This window comes from Phodopus roborovskii, unplaced genomic scaffold, assembly GCF_943737965.1.
Source record: "Phodopus roborovskii unplaced genomic scaffold, PHOROB, whole genome shotgun sequence".
In the NCBI taxonomy this organism is placed as follows: domain Eukaryota; kingdom Metazoa; phylum Chordata; class Mammalia; order Rodentia; family Cricetidae; genus Phodopus; species Phodopus roborovskii.
The window spans coordinates 5187756-5206447 of NW_026126645.1; the positions used below are offsets into that span (position 1 = coordinate 5187756).

At 49.3% G+C, this 18692-nt stretch overlaps 1 protein-coding gene across 1 annotated transcript; it reads right to left on the minus strand.

Moving 5' to 3' along the window:
* Positions 1–8780: 8780 nt before the first annotated feature.
* Positions 8781–16734, minus strand: Slc66a1 (solute carrier family 66 member 1). Its single transcript, XM_051173466.1, has 7 exons — positions 16509–16734; positions 12809–12938; positions 12160–12247; positions 11647–11789; positions 11390–11482; positions 10578–10763; positions 8781–9241 (listed from the first exon to the last, which is right to left on the minus strand). The coding sequence occupies exons 1-7, from the start codon at positions 16670–16672 to the stop codon at positions 9164–9166; spliced, it is 882 nt and encodes a 293-aa protein (XP_051029423.1). The 5' UTR covers positions 16673–16734; the 3' UTR covers positions 8781–9163.
* Between the last annotated feature and the right edge of the window lie 1958 nt (positions 16735–18692).

The following is an 18692-nucleotide window of genomic DNA, read 5'->3' on the forward strand; positions in this document are numbered from 1 at the left end:
ATTCCACACTGACGGGAACTCCAGGCACTGAGCTCTTCAGAGACCCTCCCTCTCTGCTGCTCGGGCCCAGGGCTTGCTTAACAGCTTTCTTGAGTAGCTAGCTAGCTAGTCATCTTCTTCCCTGGGTTTAATGGCTGCATGCTTGCCCATCTTCTATAATGTCTCTGATCCTTTCTTCAGTCCTGGTTTCTTTTATTTGGTCCTGTGTGGAGTGCAGAATTCTTTAGGAGATAACGGCACTGGTGCCATGACTCCATACGTGTAATATCAACATCGAAGCTGAGCAGGAGGATTGTGAATTCCAGACTGGCCTGGACTATACATCCATATGTTGTCTTAACTGAAAAAGAAGACTGGGCATCGGAAGCTTCAGTGTAACTCCAGGCTTGCTTGGCCTCCATAGTGAAACCATCCCAAAGTAAATACTGAAATTAGACACTGTGGACCAGAGAGATGCTGCCTAGTAGGTAAGGGTGCTTGCCAGAAGGCTAGAGTTTTTAATTCTGGAACCCACATGAGGAAAGGAGAGAACTGACCAGCAGGTACACACATGAAAATAGAATGTAAAAATAAGCCACAAGATAGGGAACAGGATGGGGATGTCACTCAGTGAGAAAGTACTTCACTAGCACTTGCCACCCCTAGCAGTGCACAGGCGTGCACCACACACACACACACACACACACACATGCTACTGTTAGTGCCACAGATTTAATTGCTTTGAACTCAGGAAAATGCAGAAACAAGCATGAATCAACTAGTTCTTTGAGGTTTTGTTTATTTTAATAAAGCAACCTGTAAGATAGGTCAGAACGATGAAAAGGTGGGCCTTGTCCACAAAACATTTCTGTGGGCTGAGTGGGACAGGCACAACACACTGTTTCCTCTATGCCACTTAGCTAAGGGACAGGATGGAACAAGTCAAAGAATGCTGGCAGCCTGGCTCACTCGGTAGCCCCCTGCTCTTTTCCTTGCATGCATCGGAGAGAGCCATGATGCTAGCAGTGCCCCTGGGCCATTCGTAAGGAGCAGGAGGACTGGAAATGTAGGATAGAGTGCTTTCCCAGCATACACAAAAAAGCTCTGAGGTGATTCCAGTGCCACACAAACTGGGCACGATGGGGGACGCCTGCAATCCTGAAATCCTAGCGTAAAGAAGGATCAAGAGTTAACAGTCATCGACAAGGGCTGTAGTGATGGTTCCATGGTAAAAAAAAAAAAAAAAAGCACTCCTTGCCCTTCTAAAGCACCCAGGTTTGACTCCCAGCACCCACATGAAAGGTCTCATCCCAGCTCTAGGGGATTCCAATCCATATTCTGGCCTCTCTGATTACCACACATAAATGTAGGCAAAACATTCTTACACATTGTTTTAAAAGTTCAAAGTCATCTTCATCTTTAGCTAGCTCTCTAGGATGATCCTGCCCAAAAAACTCCCAACCCGAGAGTTGGGTGTGGTGTGGCATACGCCTTTATTCCAAGCACTCGGGAGGTAAAGGCAGGTGGATCTCTGTGAGGTTGCGGCCACCCTGGTCTACAGAGAGAGTTCCAGAACAGCCAGGGCTACATAGAGAAACCCTGTTTGAGGGTATGGGGAGAGCTTGTGCAGCACTCAAGGAGGAATGTTGCTACTATACAGATCACAGGAGTGATAAAAAACAGTATGGCCTAGGTCAGAGAGGGGCTAGGAAAAAGGAAGCAGCGAGACTAGGAACCAGGCTGGTTACAATATTGGCTCTCAGCCTCACCATGGCTTACCACCCTACTCCCTTTCATTTAGGACCCCTTGCTGGCGTCTTAATTCTGCTTGCCTTAGGCCCTTGGGACATCAAGAGGTTAACTGGCTTTGTCTGCCAACAGATCGACTCCCTGATGGCGAAGCCTATACAAGTACACTATCACAGGCTTGACCTCAAGGAGTGTGGTCAAGGGGGCCACTTCCCAGGGAAGCCTCCTTCTGCTATTGACAAAACTAAAACATCTCCCACCGAGGTGCACCTTGTGTTGAGTGCAATGAAGAGGCCTCCAAAGGCACCTACCCTGGGCTTCACGGGAGTATACCTGGTTGCATGAAGGTTGATGTCAGAAAAACCCTTCCCTCCTCAAAAAGGCATTATGGCGAGCCTGAACAATCTAGCCTGCAAAGGCTGGGTTAGCTTGCTTCAGGATATATGTCACATAACCATCTAGGGGGACCAGGATCCCTGTTCCCACTCATGGTGAGATAGTGTCAGTAGCCTACCTTCTTACTTGGAAAAAAAGGGAGGAATTGCCAGGAGCGATCATGGCATAAGAATTAGAGATTGCCAGCTTTTTCTTAGAATAGCCCATCGAGTTAAAAGATAGCTACTTTCAGTCCCGATCTACATTCTCCTCCTTCCCAAGTTCCTCAGAAGTAGAATTTAGGGCTTACAGGATTGCAGTCAGGTTACTTAGTAACCCCTCCTTATACAGTTATTTAGCAACTCCTGAGACCCCCCCCCCAACAACCTGCTTATCTCTACCTACATTTCCCCTTAGCAGATATCCTGCTCACCTTCAGTGACCCATAATGAAGAACAACAGAAGGTCCAGTTACCAGACAACGACCTCCCCTTGGTTATCCACTTTATTGCCTAGTCTTTTGGGCCCTTTGTGGGTCTTATATTGCTTTTCTCTTAGTTGACAGCATGAGATGCTTAATCAGGATCGTGGGTTCATGCCCCATATTGGGCGCCAATTCTGCCCCAACCCACAGGGCAGTCAATGACAAACCGGGGAACACCTAAGGAAAAATGAAGGACAAGGGATACAAAGAGGTACAGCAAGACGATATTCTGATCAAGCTGACAAATTTTATTTTCTCAGGGGAGGCTTATATAGGGCCATAGGCAGGATGTGAGCAGGGTTTGCACGTGGGCAGGATAAAAGGGTCAGTAGAAGGAATGCCCTGAACTAATCTTTAACTGACTGTAAAAATGTAGCAGGAGGAATATCCTGAGCTATTCTTTAACTGGCTGTAAAGCTACAACAGGAGGAATATCCTGAGCTATTCTTTAACTGATTGTAAAACCACAAGCCTGTATCTAGGAATGCTCTGTTAAACATTCTGCTTATTTCTCTTAAGAGGCAGTAATTTTCTATCTCAGAGGCCTGAGGTTGTGAGGATAGTGATGGTCCCCAACAGGAGTTGAATAGCTATTTGGGTTCATGAGCCAGGTGTTGTCAGCAGGTGCTGTGCCCCGCTCTCTAGATACCACCTGGAGATTTCCCCAGCATCTGTTCATAGAACTGGAAGCAGCTCTGGTAAGAAAGCCATGGCAAAAGCCCCGGGCTAGGTGTCGCTCTTGTTCTAAGCTTAACCCACACGTGTCTGCAACCCTTGTACATAAAATAATGGTATACACCCTGACCTCTGGTGACCTAAACTTCCTGACCCAAGATTTCCTCATTTAATAGCCCAGTGACTAAGGACTTCAAGACAGGCCCTGAGCTGACTTCCATACACATGAAACCTCCCCACCGAGGGTGGAGTATGCCCATGTCAATCTTTTCATATCACTGCATCCTCACATAGCCTTAGTGCCACACATGCATGGTAGCGCCTCCTCCTCTCCTCCTACTGTACATGGAATGGCACTGACAGGCTGGTAACATGCAGACTGTGAAAGAATTCACCAAGACAAAAAAAGGCAGGAAAGTTTATTAGATGCACAACTTCTACAGCAGCAACAAGCAAGACAGCAGAAGACCATCGGAGGCAGTCTATCAGCTCCCACCATGGGGGCTTCTGTGCAGGCTGGCAGTTCAAGGCCAGTGCACAGTTGTTTAGCTCTTTTTTTTTTTTTTTTTTTTTTTTTTTTTGAGACAGGCTCCCACTATGTAGCCTCGGTGGGGATCCTGTCTGACTGTTTTGAAGGCAGGAGTCATTATGCTATTTATTAGGAGAGTTGAGTTGCTCTGTTTCCTGGAACCTGACCTTACACAGCCCATGACCTTGACTTGTTTTTGAGAATGCATTAACCCTTCCTGCCCCTCCCTAATCACATGTGACCACATAATGCTCTTTAGGATTTTTCTTTCCTTATTGCCCCATTGTCTCCCTTCTGTAAAAATACTCAGGTGATTTTACTCCTTAAAATGGAGTAAAACTCAGGGCTGCTCTCTATAACCCAACTTAGGAGGCAGTCAGTTGCTATCCAGCTCTTGGGTACATTCCAACAAAAATCAAGTTTGTGGGACTGGAGAGATTAAGAGCACTGGCTGCTCTTACAGAGGTCCTGAGTTCAATTCCCAGCCACCACACGGTGGCTCACAATTATCTACAATGAGATCTGGTGCCCTCTTCTGACATGTAGGGAGAACACTATATATATATATATATATATATATATATATATATATATATAATAAAAATAAATCTTTAAAAAAAATTAAACTTGCTTCAAATTTGGCTCAAATTGTGGTGGGGATTAACAGTGGTTGTCCTGGAACTACGTAGTTCAGGCTGGCTTTGAATTCAGAGATCCACCTGCCTCTGCCTCCCAAGTGCTGGGATTAGGTTGTTTAGGTTTTAATGGGTGGGACATCTGTGTGGGGCTCCTACTTGTGATTTAGGATGACACATCATTTCACCGAGGGGCAATTTTTACAGTATGGGTTGTCTCTCTCTGGGATCTGGAGCTATCTATGTAACACAACATGAGTAGCTAGGGGTCAAAGTCTTGATTACCCGAGCCTGCTCCTTAAAGGGTAGAATCCTCTATAATCAAGATATCCCAAAGATAGATTGTAGAGTCAGGTGCAGTGGAGTAGGCCTGGAATCCCAGCACTTGGCGGGCAGAGGCAGGAGGATCATCCTTGGCCACCTCCAGAGTTCAAGCTCAGCCTGGGACATGTAGACAGTTCCCAAGAACAAACTAGTTGGTGCGTTTTTTTTCCTTTCTTGCTCGATAGTTAGGTTTTAATTTGTGTTTCCCTTATTCTACTTGCTTTGAGAAGCACAGGCAAATATGACAGGCCCCAAATAACTCAGTTAAGAATTGGCCTCGGCAAGCAGATTTCTGTGAGTTCGAGACCAGCCAGGTCTACAGAGCTAGTTCCAGAAATGGCTCCAAAACCATAGAGAAACCCTGTCTTGAAAAAAAAAAAAAAAAAAAAAAAATTGGCCTCAGTTCCAGCCTCCTGAAATGGAAGAAGTCAGTTTCTGAGGAAGACAGGAACAAAGGGCAATCAATCACCAGGCCACTGCTTGCCCCTTCCTCATCCCCCACCCCCGCCCCTAGAATAAGGATAAAAATTTCAGGTACTAGGGCAGGGCCAACTCCAACCCTCTCCACCCCTCAGGTCCTCAAGGAAATAACCAAATAAGGACAAAGCCTGGTACTTGTCCAAGAAGGGAAAAAGCTATAGATTTAGCCCACTCCTGGTATCCTGGTATCACTAGTCTTAACCAACTAGAAACGTCCTAATATAATTGTCACTTGCATAAAACAATCATAGATAGAATGATCACACTCCTTTTTAGAATTCTTTTAGTTGCTGGGTATTGGTGGCACACGCTTTGATCCCAGCACCCTGGAGACAGAGGCAAGTGGATCTCTGTGAGTTCAAGGCCAGTCTGGTCTAGAATGAGTACTGTCTGATATAAAAACAGGTCCACTGCAAGAAGAATGTACTCTTAGCCACTGAGCCATTTCTCCAGCCCAATTAAGTTCAGTTTTCAACAGTTACTTTTAAAGACATGAAATTCAGAATCTAAATATCTTATATAAACTCATGAAACTCTGAAATCTATTTAAATTGTTATGCTTTGGTGTCTTATTTGCACTTATTTCTAGGTTTTTGTTGTTTTTAAGACAGGGTCTTGTGTAGCCTAGACTGGCCTCACAATGTTGAACATGTGCTGCAGACCAGCTTCCTTGAAGGGTGGGTGATGCTGGTCAGGTCCCAAAGAGGATGTGTTGAGTTTGCGAGGGGAAAGGAGGAGACAGACACAATCTGTACGAGTTTATTGAAAAAAAAAAAAAAGAATACACCTTTTAAACTCAAAAGCTGCACACAGGAGTTCATGGAAGAAAGAGGCAAATGAGCTGGGCTGTGACTTGCTATCAGGAGTTGAGGAAGCTAGCTAGCATTGACCTTGACAGGAGGCACCAGTCAAGTTAATGGAAGGGCCACAAGTTCCTCTTGCCAGAGATATTTGTCTGCCTTTTTAGCAAGCAGGAACTTTCAAACCCTTGAGGAAATGGGTGCTTGTCTAAATGCCTGACATTGAGAAAAGGACTTTCTTGGGAGATCAGACAATCCATTATAGAATATTGCAGTTTTGACAGGCGGTGGTGGTGCACACCTTTAATCCCAGCACATGAGAGGAAGAGGCTAGCAGATCTCTGTGAGTTCGAGGCCAGCCTGGTATACAGAGTGAGTTCCAGGACAGTCAAGAGCTACATACAGAGAAATCCTGTCTCAAAAAAAAAAAAAAAAAAAAAAAAAAATGCAGTTTCTTGTATGGTTTAATTTATCCAATTAACTGAAGCTTAAAAATAAGCAAAGATGAAGCTAGACAAATATTACTGTGAACCTGAGCAGGCCTTAGGAATTTATAAATCTCAATCATCAAATATGAATCAAATATGAATCATATGTAACTTATCTGAATTTTCTAGCAGCTTGGTGTTAACTTGAATGGGAGTAGGCAGAGTTATCACATTATGTAGTTCCAAGGTAGCGGGGACATTTTTTCCCCGAAGAATTATTTTGTTTACCATTGTACACATTTCATCTTTCACCAAAGCCAGCATAAAACTTCCCCAAAACGAAAGGTGCTGGAGAACTGTGATCCACAAAGTCGAAATGCTGGAAATGTTAAAAAGCAATGGTCACCATGTGGACCATGCCAAGGATGGTTGCTAACGATAAGCCAGTCTTCCCCACTGCCAGAGTCTCCAGACAAGTGTCTTGGGTGTTTAATTGAGCATCTACTATATTCTGGAGACACGGTGATATAGAGTCAGCTGTCTTTGCCCAGTTGTCTGGTTGGGGTGCAGAGTGGGGTAGCCTATTCTCAGAGCTGTGTTGGGCAGGGCTGGAAGACAGCCTAGGACCTTATTAATTGAACCTATGGGGAAAGTATTCTCTGAAGCCAATTCAGAAGGGGTAGAGAAAGGTGATTTGGGACTCCCCCCGCCTCCAGGAGAGATCTGGAAAGCATATTGTACTAGCTATAGTGAGGGGGAAAAAAACAAACAAAATAAAACAAAAAAACCCAAGTCTGATAAATAACCAATGAGAATCCTAGCTTGGGGGCTGATGTGAGTTATAGTAAGACCCTATCTCAAAAATAAATAAACACACACACACACCCTGTCAAGCTGGCTGTCCCCCAGAAACATGAGAAGTGAGGTGACTAAACTCTCTTGGATGGGGACACTAATGTAGTTACCATTTCTTCACTCATGTGACAGATGCCAGGACATAAACCCAAAAGTGCATCTCATGCAGTCAGCACTAATGGCTTCTAAGGTCAATATCACTGTTTTCCATGTTGTGGGGGAGGGCACCAGGCTTAGGGAGATAGCCCAAGTCACACAGCTCAGCAGTGGCTGAGGCAGGCATGATACACTGAAGTCCCTCAACCACTCACCAGGGACAGACCTGGCAAATATAACCAGGCTGTGCAAGCCCCCTTCTGTGACCCCTACTTGGAGCACTGGAGTAAGCCTCCAAAATAGAGGGATCGAGGTTAGATAAACTGCAGTCTGACTGCCAGAGTGGAGACCACACCTCCTGTCAGACAGGCATTCCCCACAGGCAAAGCACATCTCCCCCACGAAGGGATGTCACCCTCGCTGGAGAGAGGGGTGAGGGTTTCTCAGGAGGCAGGGCTGTCATTTCTCCTGCCCACACAGCTTCAGTTCAAGCCTGTATTTGGTTGGGGTCATGTGCCACACTGAGGCCCCAGACCTTCAGGCTTGGAAAGGTGCCATCCAACCCTAGGAAAGTGGCAGAGAGCCAGGTCCCAAGATGGGATAGAGCTAGACATCCAGCTGCAAAGAGCACCTGAAGCCAGCGGTGGGCTGGGAGCACCTCATGCCTTGCCTGGGCCAGAGCCAGGACCCTCTCTGCCGCTGCAGGCAGAGAAGCTAAAGAGCACTCAGAGGTGGCTGCCCTCTGTCTGTCCCTGTCAGGTAGCCTCTGCCCCTGCATCTGGCTTTCTGGATCTAAAATAAGGCCATGCAAATAAGCTGGGGCTAACAGGAAAGGTAGCTAGTTCTCTGTCCCCATGTCACCAGAAGGTGGTGGCCCACAGGAAGGTGGAGCAGTGAGCGGGAACCACCCTTTCTCCCTTCCTTTCTGGCTTCATCACTCTGTACGCCATCTACTGTCCCCCACCCATGCTTCTAGTCACCATCTTCTTCAGGAGGGCACCAGTCTGTCCCTCTTCTCTACCTCCAAGGTGACCTTCGCTGAGTTCTGACTACACAAGACACCTGGCCACATGCCTCACTTTGGGCTGCCCACCTCACCTTATACAACCCAGGAGAGGATGCAGAACGCAGGAGCATGGCCATATCCAGCCAAACCCCACCCAGTTATCTGCCTCTTCCCGAGCCCAGGAGCAGGGAGCCCACTGATGTGTCCCCACTGCTGACATGTCCCACCTCCAGGGTAGGGACAGAGATAAAAGTTACAAAGTCGAGGGCCCATGGATGGTGGACGTGGTTCCTCCTCCAGTCTGGACTTACCCTGGGTCGCTGCCCAGACCCCAAGCACCATGGGAAGGAGCAGCAGAAACAGGCCCAGCTGGAAGGTATCATTTACTAGGTTGTGTCCAGTCAGAGGGACAACCCTGAGTCCCCTGGCTATGATGTAGCCTGGGGTACACAGGCAAATTGAGGTAGATGGATGGGAGGCGGCCACCCCATCTTCTGGGGTCTCAGCTTTGGGTCCCCTGTAGGTTCCTCGAACGGCTGTCTTAGACCTGAGAGGTATGTCCTGGCATGGCATGCTCCAACTCCAGACCCATCTAAAGGCTGGGCATGGAGGGGAGGCAACCAGGCCCAGAGTTCCAGGCCTCCCTCAGGCCGCCTCCGAGGCCCAGTCCAGCGGTGGCGACAGTGTCACTGCCCACACCTTGCCTTCCTGGGATGGCAGCTGAGGTTCCCATCATCCAGGGCACAGGTCAGCTTGGCAGGAGGGGCTCTCTCTCTGAGGCAGCAGCAGTGGTGTGGCTCCTGTACACCAGGAACTGGATGGAGATCTGAGGGTGGTATTAAGGCCAGGAACACTGGGCTGGAGGTGCTGTCACTCCTCCCTGTTCTGCAGGTGACAGGGGCCAGCCAGGACCTCCTGGCCTTGCCCTTGTTCTCCCACCACCCTGAATGCCATCTCTGATCTCCCCAGTTCAGCCAGCAGGAACCCTGGAATAGGACCCTGCCTTCCTCTCTACATATAACACTAAGAGGCTGGGCCAATTTGGGCCTTTCTCCCTCTCTGCATCCCATGGAGGACTTAGCTAACGTTGAAACAAGGGCCTTGGCTACTTTCTGCCCAGTGGGACCCAAATAATATCCACTTGGCAAATATCAACAGAGCACTCGCTAAGTGCCGGGTCACATGGGGAGGATGTTCAGACAGAGACTATGAACTCAGATGACAGGAGAGAGGCACTGAGGGGCTGATGACTTATGCTGTGTCACTCAGTGAGGAAGCAGTGGAGGTCAGGATCTGAGCCCACTCACCCTTGTCTTCATGAGCTGGCTCTCGTCTCCATGCATGGGTGCACTGACTTGTCTATTCCTCAGGGCCTTTGCACAGGCTGCGGCTGGATTCTGCTCCCCAGCTCTCGCCTGAACAACTTCTCCCCCTACTCAGGTGAGATGATACCCACTGAGGCCTCTGTTTGCCCAAACCAGGACAGCCCAGTGGTGATACACACACTCCTGCTGTCTCGCCCTGCAGCACTTGGTACCACTGAAGTGAACTAACTACCTCTTGCTCACTGATGGTGCTGGTCCTGGCTAGGTGCCTGATACACACAGGTAGTGCATAATCTTGATGACCTGATGGATACAGATGGATAGAGGGGGAGGATGAGTAGATGGATGGATAAATGGGAAGTTAAATGAGTGGGTGAATAGATAGATGGATGAGATGTTGGATGGGGAGATAAATGAACAGATGGATGAATGGATGGGTGGGTGAGTGGGTGGATGGATGAGGTTGGAGGGGTAAACGTAGTTTGAATGAAAGGTCAGGTTGTAGATGGAAGGATGGGTGGATGAATGGATGTGTGGATGAACAGGTGAATGGATGGATGGTGGGTGGGAGGATGGATGGATGGACAGGCAGATGGATGGAGAGCGAATGGACAGATGAATGAATGGGTGGATGCTTTGGATGCTGGTAAATGGAGGAAGGATAAAAGGAGACTATAGATGGAAGGTAGCTAGGTGAATGTATAGGTGGACAAATACATAAGATGGATGGGTGGACAGATGTACAGAGGGGTGCATAGACAGGGATGTGCATGCTAAAGCAGAGACTGCCTTGCCTACATACATGACTTTGCCAACATCACACACCTTAAAGGATACAATGGTGTCAAGCAGCAGCACACCCAGGCTGCCCACGAGCCAGGGCAGGTGGTGCAGCAGGTAGCTGCCCTCACTCTGGCCCACCTCAGGGTTCTTGAGCAGCACGCTCAGCCCGTACAATGTGTTCCCCAGCATCACCAACGCAAACAGTGAGTAGGAAATGCCTTGGGTTGACTGCCGCAGGAACTGGGGGGGAAAGGGTGATGTCACAGACCTCAAAGAGGGTTCTTGTCTACAATACCAGCACTTGGGAGGCTAAGGCAAGAGGACCATGAGTTCAAGGTCAAGTTTAGACTATATAGCCAGCTAGGGGTCAGTCTTGGCTACAGAGAGAGCCCTGTCCCCAAAACCAGAAAGGTTCTTATCACTCTGGATTGAAACTATCTGAGTGTATATGTTCCCTGTGTGGCACATATTCTGAGCTGGCTTTTCATTGTGTGCCCAATGCCCAGCATGGGCTTGGCACCCAAAACAGCCCTATCCAGTGCCCAACTCGAAATCCCAACTCCACTCACTTCTTCCGGGACCTCAGACATCACAGCTGCCGCCTACGCCTGCTGGCATGTGGCTCTACAGCCCTCACAGATTCCTCCTGCTGGGCAAGCCTCCAGTGGGGGTCCTCACCACTCTCCCACTCGGCGCGCAGTCTCATGTGCACAGCACGTGCCATGGGGCCAATTTGCCAGCCGGGTGACTGCTCACATCAACAGCAGGTGTGGTCAATAGCTTCTGAACAAACACTCCTGCACAATACCACTGCTTAACCTGCCAGCCTTCCTTCCACATGACCCACACCCCTACCGAAAGCTCACATTGGTGCGGATCTGAGGCAGCCTTGAGAGCAGGTACAGCACGCTGGAGATGGAGCCGATGACAAAGCCGATGACCTCCTTCTTTGTAAAGGGCTAGAGGGGGGTGCGGAAAGGGGCATTCACTCTCTGGTGGGAGTTTTTTTGGGGGGGCAGTCTCCCCAGGAGGGTGAGTAGCACCCACAACTTAACATACACCTGATCATGCAGGGGAATGCGAGTCGGCCCGCCCACATTACCACCACAGACCCATCCCCTACCTTATTGCCCGGCTCCACAGACAAGAGTGTCCGTCCCCGGAAGCCTTCCCTGGACACAGCCGCAGGATCAGCGATGCGTAACAGTGGTGCGACACACACCGTTCCCAAGATGAACAAGAGCACAGAGTTGATAGGGGCAGACACTGGATTGAGGCAGGAGAGAAGCCAAGATTAGGTGACAGCAGACAGCCTGGGATGGCAGCCCCAGCCTTGCTTCTCAGTAGCTGTGTGACCCTGCACATGTGACCTAGTCTCTCTGAGCTTCAGTCCTACATCTGTAGAATGGGGACACAACAGTATATAAAGGGAAGAAGGTCAGGGCAGAGGCATCAGCACTGTCTTGGGGTCTGCCCCATGGCTCACCCTGCTTCTGGCTCTGAACCAGAGAGGAGAGAGCAAGTGTGGTCTCCCTGAGGCTGGGTCTGCACATGTCTCCATCTCAGCCTGCTTCAATTCAAGTCCCAGGCTTCCCAAGGCCAGCAGAGCCCGACCCAGAGTGACCCCTGGACTCACATGGAGAAGACCGGTTCTTGAACTTATAATGGAAGTACAGGGTCAGCATCATGAGGTCGGCCAAGACGTAGTACACAGCCGTGTAGGTCTGGGAAAGAGAAGCAGACCCGGGCACTGGCTGCTGTCCCAGGCCCTGATGCAACACCCTCACCCCCACAGTCCTCCACTGCACGCCATCTGGTGACCAGCTTTTTGTCGCGTCACCTCTTTGACCCTCGTTTCCTCAACTGAACAAAAGGGATCAGGTGGACAAGGGGTCCAACAAGAATGCAGCCTGGACAGTCCAACAAAGCATAGAGTGACAGAGTTCATCCAGAATGGCCAAGGTCTTCCCGACTCACCCTAGCCCCGCTGGCCACAGAATGATGTCTGCCGTTCCCAAGGAAAACCCCATTTGCTACTTTGAGGGCCCTACACTCAAAAATTTTAGTTGGGCCCCCAACCCCTCAGAATCACAGCCCCCCCTGTGGTGTGGTATGCATGCATGGCAAATGGGGAAACTGAGAGTTGAACAGAACCCTGACTCACGCATGGTTACACAGCATGGTGGCCATGGAGTGTTGGCTGACAGATTGGAGGCCCTTGCCTGTCCTACCACAGTTGCTCCCACTTGTCCTTAGCTGCCCTACTGTGCCTGGGACCCACCCACCTGCAGGGGTAGCTGGTCTGCAAGGAAGGAACCAATAAGGTTGCAGGAATCTCCGCCGATCCAGCCTAGAAGGAACCACAGCGATAGGGCCTGGTCCATGTTCCCCGTCTTGCAGGCCTTGATGTATTGGCTGTGGAAGAAGAGGGGACACGTGTTCAGAGGCTGAGGCCTAAGAAGCCACTGAAAAGGCCAGTAAGAACCTGGCAGTGGTGGCACATGCCTTTAATCCCAGCACTTGGGAGGCAGAGGCAGGCGGATCTCTCTGTGAGTTTGCGGCCAGCCTGATCTACAGAGAAAGTTCCAGGATAGCCAAGGCTACACAGAGAAACCCTGTCTCGAGAAACAAACAGAAAACACAAAGGCCAAGAAGAAGACCTTAACAGTAAGAGTACAACTGGGGCAGTGATGGTCAAGAGATGGCCCAGGTGCTTAGGTGGGACCAGAACTTCAGTTGGAATTTTGCCAGTGGGAACCCTTATTAGCTCAGTGCACAGCAGCTGTGTCTTTCCAGAGATTCACCGCCTTATTTAGATTCTCCCCTCATGCATCCTGGGGTCTCCAGAAGGGACGAAGGGTCAATACAGGTTTCTAAACATGCATCAGCCTTGAGAAACACTTCTTTAAAATCTGGTTGGAGGGACTTGAAAGCAGGGGTAGGGCAACTGAGGTGGGTCTGAGGCCCAGCCTAGCCCTTTTTTAGGAGCCACTGATGGTAAGACATGCAGAGCTACAGCCTGGCCATTCTCAGGGCACAGCAGAGAAGGTGGCCAGGCTCCTGTAGCTCTGTTTCACAGGCTTCTGGTCCCCTAGCTGTCTTCCCTAAGGCCCTCCATGTTGTGGCTGGGTTGGGCATGAAGTTAAATGTACTGTGAGTCGTTGCTGCTAAGGGGTCTGGGCACAGACCTAAGCCTCTATGGGTACTGACTCCTTGAGTCCCAACACAAGGACATACAGATCTATTAGGATAGTGCACACTGAGGACAGAGATGGCTGTCTCACTCCTAAGATTCACCCTTGGCCAGAGCCTCTAGCCTTGAATGCTGTTGTCACTGTTCCTTTGTTTGTGACAAGGCCTCAGATAGTCCAGGCTGGCCTCAAACTCTCTGTGTGTGCCTCTACTCCTGGCTCTTTGGTCTTGCTCTTCACTGTTATATATGGTGGTTTACAACTACCGGCAACTTCCAATTCCAAGAAGTCAGACACCTTCTTCTAACCTCTGAGAGCACTGCACATATGAAACATACACACACACATATAAAATAATATAATAAAAATTAAAAAAAAGAGAGAAAGAAACTCAGAGCCAGGTGCAATGGTACAAGACTTTAATCCCAGCCCTCAGGAGGCAGAGGCATCTCTCTGAGTTTGGGACTCTTGCAGAAGACCCAGATTCAGTTCCCAGCACCCATAGGGAGTCTCACAAGTGTCTGTAAACCACAGTCCCAAAGGATCCAGATACCATCTTCGGGCACCAGGTCCCAAGCACATATGTGGTGGGTGCACTCACATTCATGTAAGCAGAATAACCAAACGTGTAATTTTGTTTTTGAAGAAAATGAAAAGGCAGTCAGGAGTGATGGCTACCCATGTAATCCCAGCAATTCAGAGACAGAGGATCAGGAGTTCAGGGTTACAGGATCTCCCTAGATAGGTCAGGTTGGCCTTGAACTCATGATCCTCCTGCCTAGCTTCCCAGGGACTGGAAAGGGGTATACAGGATCCACAGGATCAACATGGAGGTCAGAGGACAACCTTTGGCATTAGTTCTCACTTTCTACCTTGCTTGAGGTGGGGTCTCTTGTTGACATCTGTACATGCCAGGCCAGCTGGCCTACAAGTTCCTAAGGATTTTCCCGTTTCTGCTTCCTACCTCACCGGGAGCACTGGATGCATCACTGTATCCATCTTTACATGGGTTCTGGGGATTCAAACTAAGATCCTCACGATGAAGTAGCAAGCAACTTACACTGAATGATCTCTCCAGCCAACAAGCATACATTTTTTAAACATTTATTTATTTATTATGTATATAGTGTTCTTTCTGTCTTGTATGCATGCCAGAAGAGGGTGCCAGATGTTATTATAGATGGCTGTGAGCCACCATGTGGTTGCTGGGAATTGAACTCGGGACCTCTGGAAGAGCAGTCAGTGCTCTTAACCTCTGAGCCATCTCTCCAGCCTGCATACATTTTTTTTTAAGATTTATTTTTAGTTTATGAGTATTCTGAGGGGCTGGAGAGATGGTTCAGAGGTTAAGAGCACTGGCTGCTCTTCTAGAGGCCCTGAGTTCAATTCCCATTAACCACATGGTGGCTCACAACCATCTGTAATGAGATCTGGTGCCCTCTTCTGGTGTGCAGGCATACATGCAGACAGAACACTGTATACATAATAAATCTTTTAAAAAAAGTGTTCTTCCTAAATGAATGAATGTATGTGCACTATGTATGTCCCTGGGTGGAGGCCAGAATAGGGTGTCAGATCACCTGGAACTGGAGTTAGAGACAGTAATCATGTGTGTTGGGAACCAAACGCAGGTCTTCTGTAAGAACAGTAAATGCTCTTAACCACTGAGCCATCTCCCCAGCTCAGAAACAATTTTGTTTGTTTGTTTTTGTTTTTTGAATCAGGGTTTCTCTGTGTAGCAGTGGCTGTCCAAGAACTCTGTAGACCAGGCTGGCCTTGAACTCAGAGATCTGCCTCCTTAGTGCTAGGAATGAAGATGTACACCACCACTGCCCACCCAGCCCAAGAGCAATTTTGAAAATAGTGAGAACAGCCTTAGATGATAGAGCCCTTGGTGAATTCCTGACTTTGCTTCGGCCTGCTTCGCCCTCCCACGATGCCTAGCCAGGCATGACAACAGAGCCAGCCAGGCATGACAATAGCGGTCCCTTCTCTCACACACCTGCTGTTCCTGGCCAGCTGTTTCCTGCCTACTAGTAGCTCATACCTCCAAGATCTTCCTGGCTGTAGCCTTTCCTGCCTCTGCTGAGTGGCCAGGGGCTCTCTTTCATGCTGCATGTAATTGGACAGTGGCACTATGCTAGCTTTCCTGCTTGCACACATACTGGGTAAACGAGATCTAAGTAAGGCCCAGAGCAAGGCAATGATCCACCCAGGTCATAGCCATTAGGTGGCAGAGCAGAGTGTGGACACTCTGGACCCCTGTGTAGTAACGTCCTCATCCCCCCCCCCCCCCAGCCCAGCAACAGCCACATGATTTTGTAGCCCCTGCTCCATCTTCAACACCAGCCTGTCTGCACTGGAAGGATGCAGCCATACCTACAGCATTCCAGGAACTCCCATTCTCCAACCCCATCTCTTTCCAACTGAGCAACAAATGAAGAGCACATTACCTAGGCCCTCGTCTCGTCTGTAAAACAGGGAAAGGAACTCAAAGGAGATAAACCCCACCAGCACCTAGACATAGGCCAAAAATATAGTGGGCGTTCAATACATGGTAGAAAATGTTATTTTAGCATCAGAATCACTTGACGTAAGGTCTGGCTTGTGTTAGACTCTGTGTAGGCTTCCGTCTTCAGAGCAAGCTGGCCATCAGCGAATGTAATCAGGGAGGGAGGGAGTATATCTGGCCTGGAATCTAGACAGGCCAGTGACCAGCCAGCCAAACCCTCTGTGCCGTACATGGACTGCTACCAACCCCACCTGCTCCTGCCACATAGGCGTATATACTCACGGGAAGGTAGATGCTGCAAAGCAGAGAATGGAGACCAAGCCCAGGCCCACGCTGGCCTCATCCCAGCCATCCTGAGCACATTCACCAAACACATCCCAGATCCACTGGATGGAGCCATTGGGGCACATGGAAAAGTTGCTTGCGACCAGTGTCCTCCAGACCATGGCTGCAGAGGGACGGTTCTAGCAGAGGGGAGAAAGTGCAGGTATCTGGAGACAGTTCAGAGGCTGGCGAAGGTTCGTTCTACCAAAAGACAAAGAGGAGGTCTTCAGCCTTTCCTGACCCTGTGGTGTCAACCAGCCCTGTCCTCTACAAAGTGAGGACAATGACAGGCCCTACTTCATTTAGCTGCTTGACAGTTAAATGAGTTCATAGGTGGAAAGGGTGGGCCTGTAAGCCAACAGCACCTTCTGAAACAACTTGTGAACATGTAGGTATCTTGTTTTTATTTTAGAGGTCAGATCTAGAACCTTGCATGTGCTGAACAAGAGGTCAACAACTGCCCTGCATCCCGGCACTTTTTTAAAAACTTTGCATCTCAAGAGGGTCTCACAAAATTACCCAAGCTGCCCTTACACCTCCAATCCTGCTTCAGACACCTGATTCCTGGGATCACAGGTCTGAAGAGGTGAGACTTCCATCCCTTTGTAATTACCATACTCAGGACAAGGTCTCGAGGCCAGGCCTCTCTAGAGGGAAGCTACCCTTTGCACCTTTCATGTGTGAGTGAGAAGGTGTTCCTAGTATTGCTCAGGTACCCGGATAGAAAGCTGGGGCCCATGTCCCTCCCAAAACTTGAAAGACGAGCATGACGCCTACCTGCAAGGAAGCCACAGCCCATACCAGAGTCTGGCGCTGGTTGAAGGAACAGGAAGAAAAAGTCCTCAAAGTTCCTTGTCACCTGCAGAGTAGGAAGGACACTATCACTCTGTATGCATGACAACCTGGAGATGGGAGGGAGGACAAGGCCTGGCCGGAGCCATCTCCTCCAGTCCTGGCCTGCATTCACACATTCTGTCCTCAGCCTGATTCGAATGGAACACTGCTGTCATATTCAGAAGGGACCTGAGGCCACAGTAGGGAAGTCATCTGTCAGGGCCAGAAAGCAAGAGTTAAACCCCCGAGGGAGAGGCTTCACTGGAGGCTGCCATGGCTTCCCCTTTTGTGCTATGAGGGTGCTTCCTCATCCAGACGGGCTCACTCTTGGACCTCCTTAGTTCCCACTTATGCCAGGGAGGCCTGGATTCCTTGCAAAGCTCTGGCTGGACCCAGAGCTGCTGAGCTTGTGATGATCAGGCCACCGAGAAGAAGCAGGGCAGCTCCTTTTCTCAGGAAACCCAGATTCACAGACCTATATGACCAGCTGCTAGAGCTGGGGGTAAGAGTGCCCCGTCACTGGCAGCTCTGGTATGGGGCAGAGGATGGATGGAAGGCTCTTCCCTGGTCTCAGTGGCTGGGTGCAGAATCAGCATAGCCAATTTGGAGAGTAATTACCTGACATGGCAGTTCACACACAGTCCAGGTAAGAGCTGTGCCTAAGAAGCCCTCTTATTTACCAGCCACACATACCCTACTGGACTCCCCCGCCCCATGCCCCCTTGGGTTCTGAACAGGCCACCACAGTTCATCACACATCCATACACTATCATCCCTCACAACACCCAGACCTGGTACGGAACACAGTCCCCATTTTAAAGTAGGGTTGAGTAATTTTGGGCCAGTGAGTCAGCCTGTCCAAGACTGTCTATGAACTGGGGCTAATACCCTTCTGAGCCAAGCATAAATCTCTGAAGCCCACATCTGATCCATGGTAATAATGCTCTGAAGATGAGAACCCAGTATCCTGGCTACTGTGGAGCTCCTCACTCCCGCCAGGTTAGGAAGGAATCGAGGTGAGCAGGGACTGGGTGTGAGCAGCTCTCCCAGGGTGTGAGCAGCTCTCCCAGCTTCTTCAAAGGCTCTTTCCATGATAAGCAAAGATTGAACCTGAGAGCTCACATACACACGCTAGTCACGTGCTCTACCACTGGGCTACATCCCTCAGCCTGAAAGCGTCTGACTCTCATGGTTCATTTCCAGAATGGCTGGCCAGGAGATGGATCTCCTGAAATACCCCACTCCTCTCCAACTCCACGCAAAACCAGGGAGATGCTTCCCAACAAAGCAGATGCAGGTTCCACTTTG

Bases quoted from the DNA above. Each gene is read 5' to 3' on its own strand.
- Slc66a1 (XM_051173466.1), bottom strand. From the start codon at position 16,672: ATGGTCTGGAGGACACTGGTCGCAAGCAACTTTTCCATGTGCCCCAAT. The intron at 11,483-11,646 runs GTAGGGGATGGG...ACCCCCCTCTAG, and splicing joins CTGTGGAGCCGGGCAATAAG to CCCTTTACAAAGAAGGAGGT. The intron at 9,242-10,577 runs GTATCCTTTAAG...TACCACCCTCAG, and splicing joins TGCTGCTGCTTGACACCATT to ATCTCCATCCAGTTCCTGGT.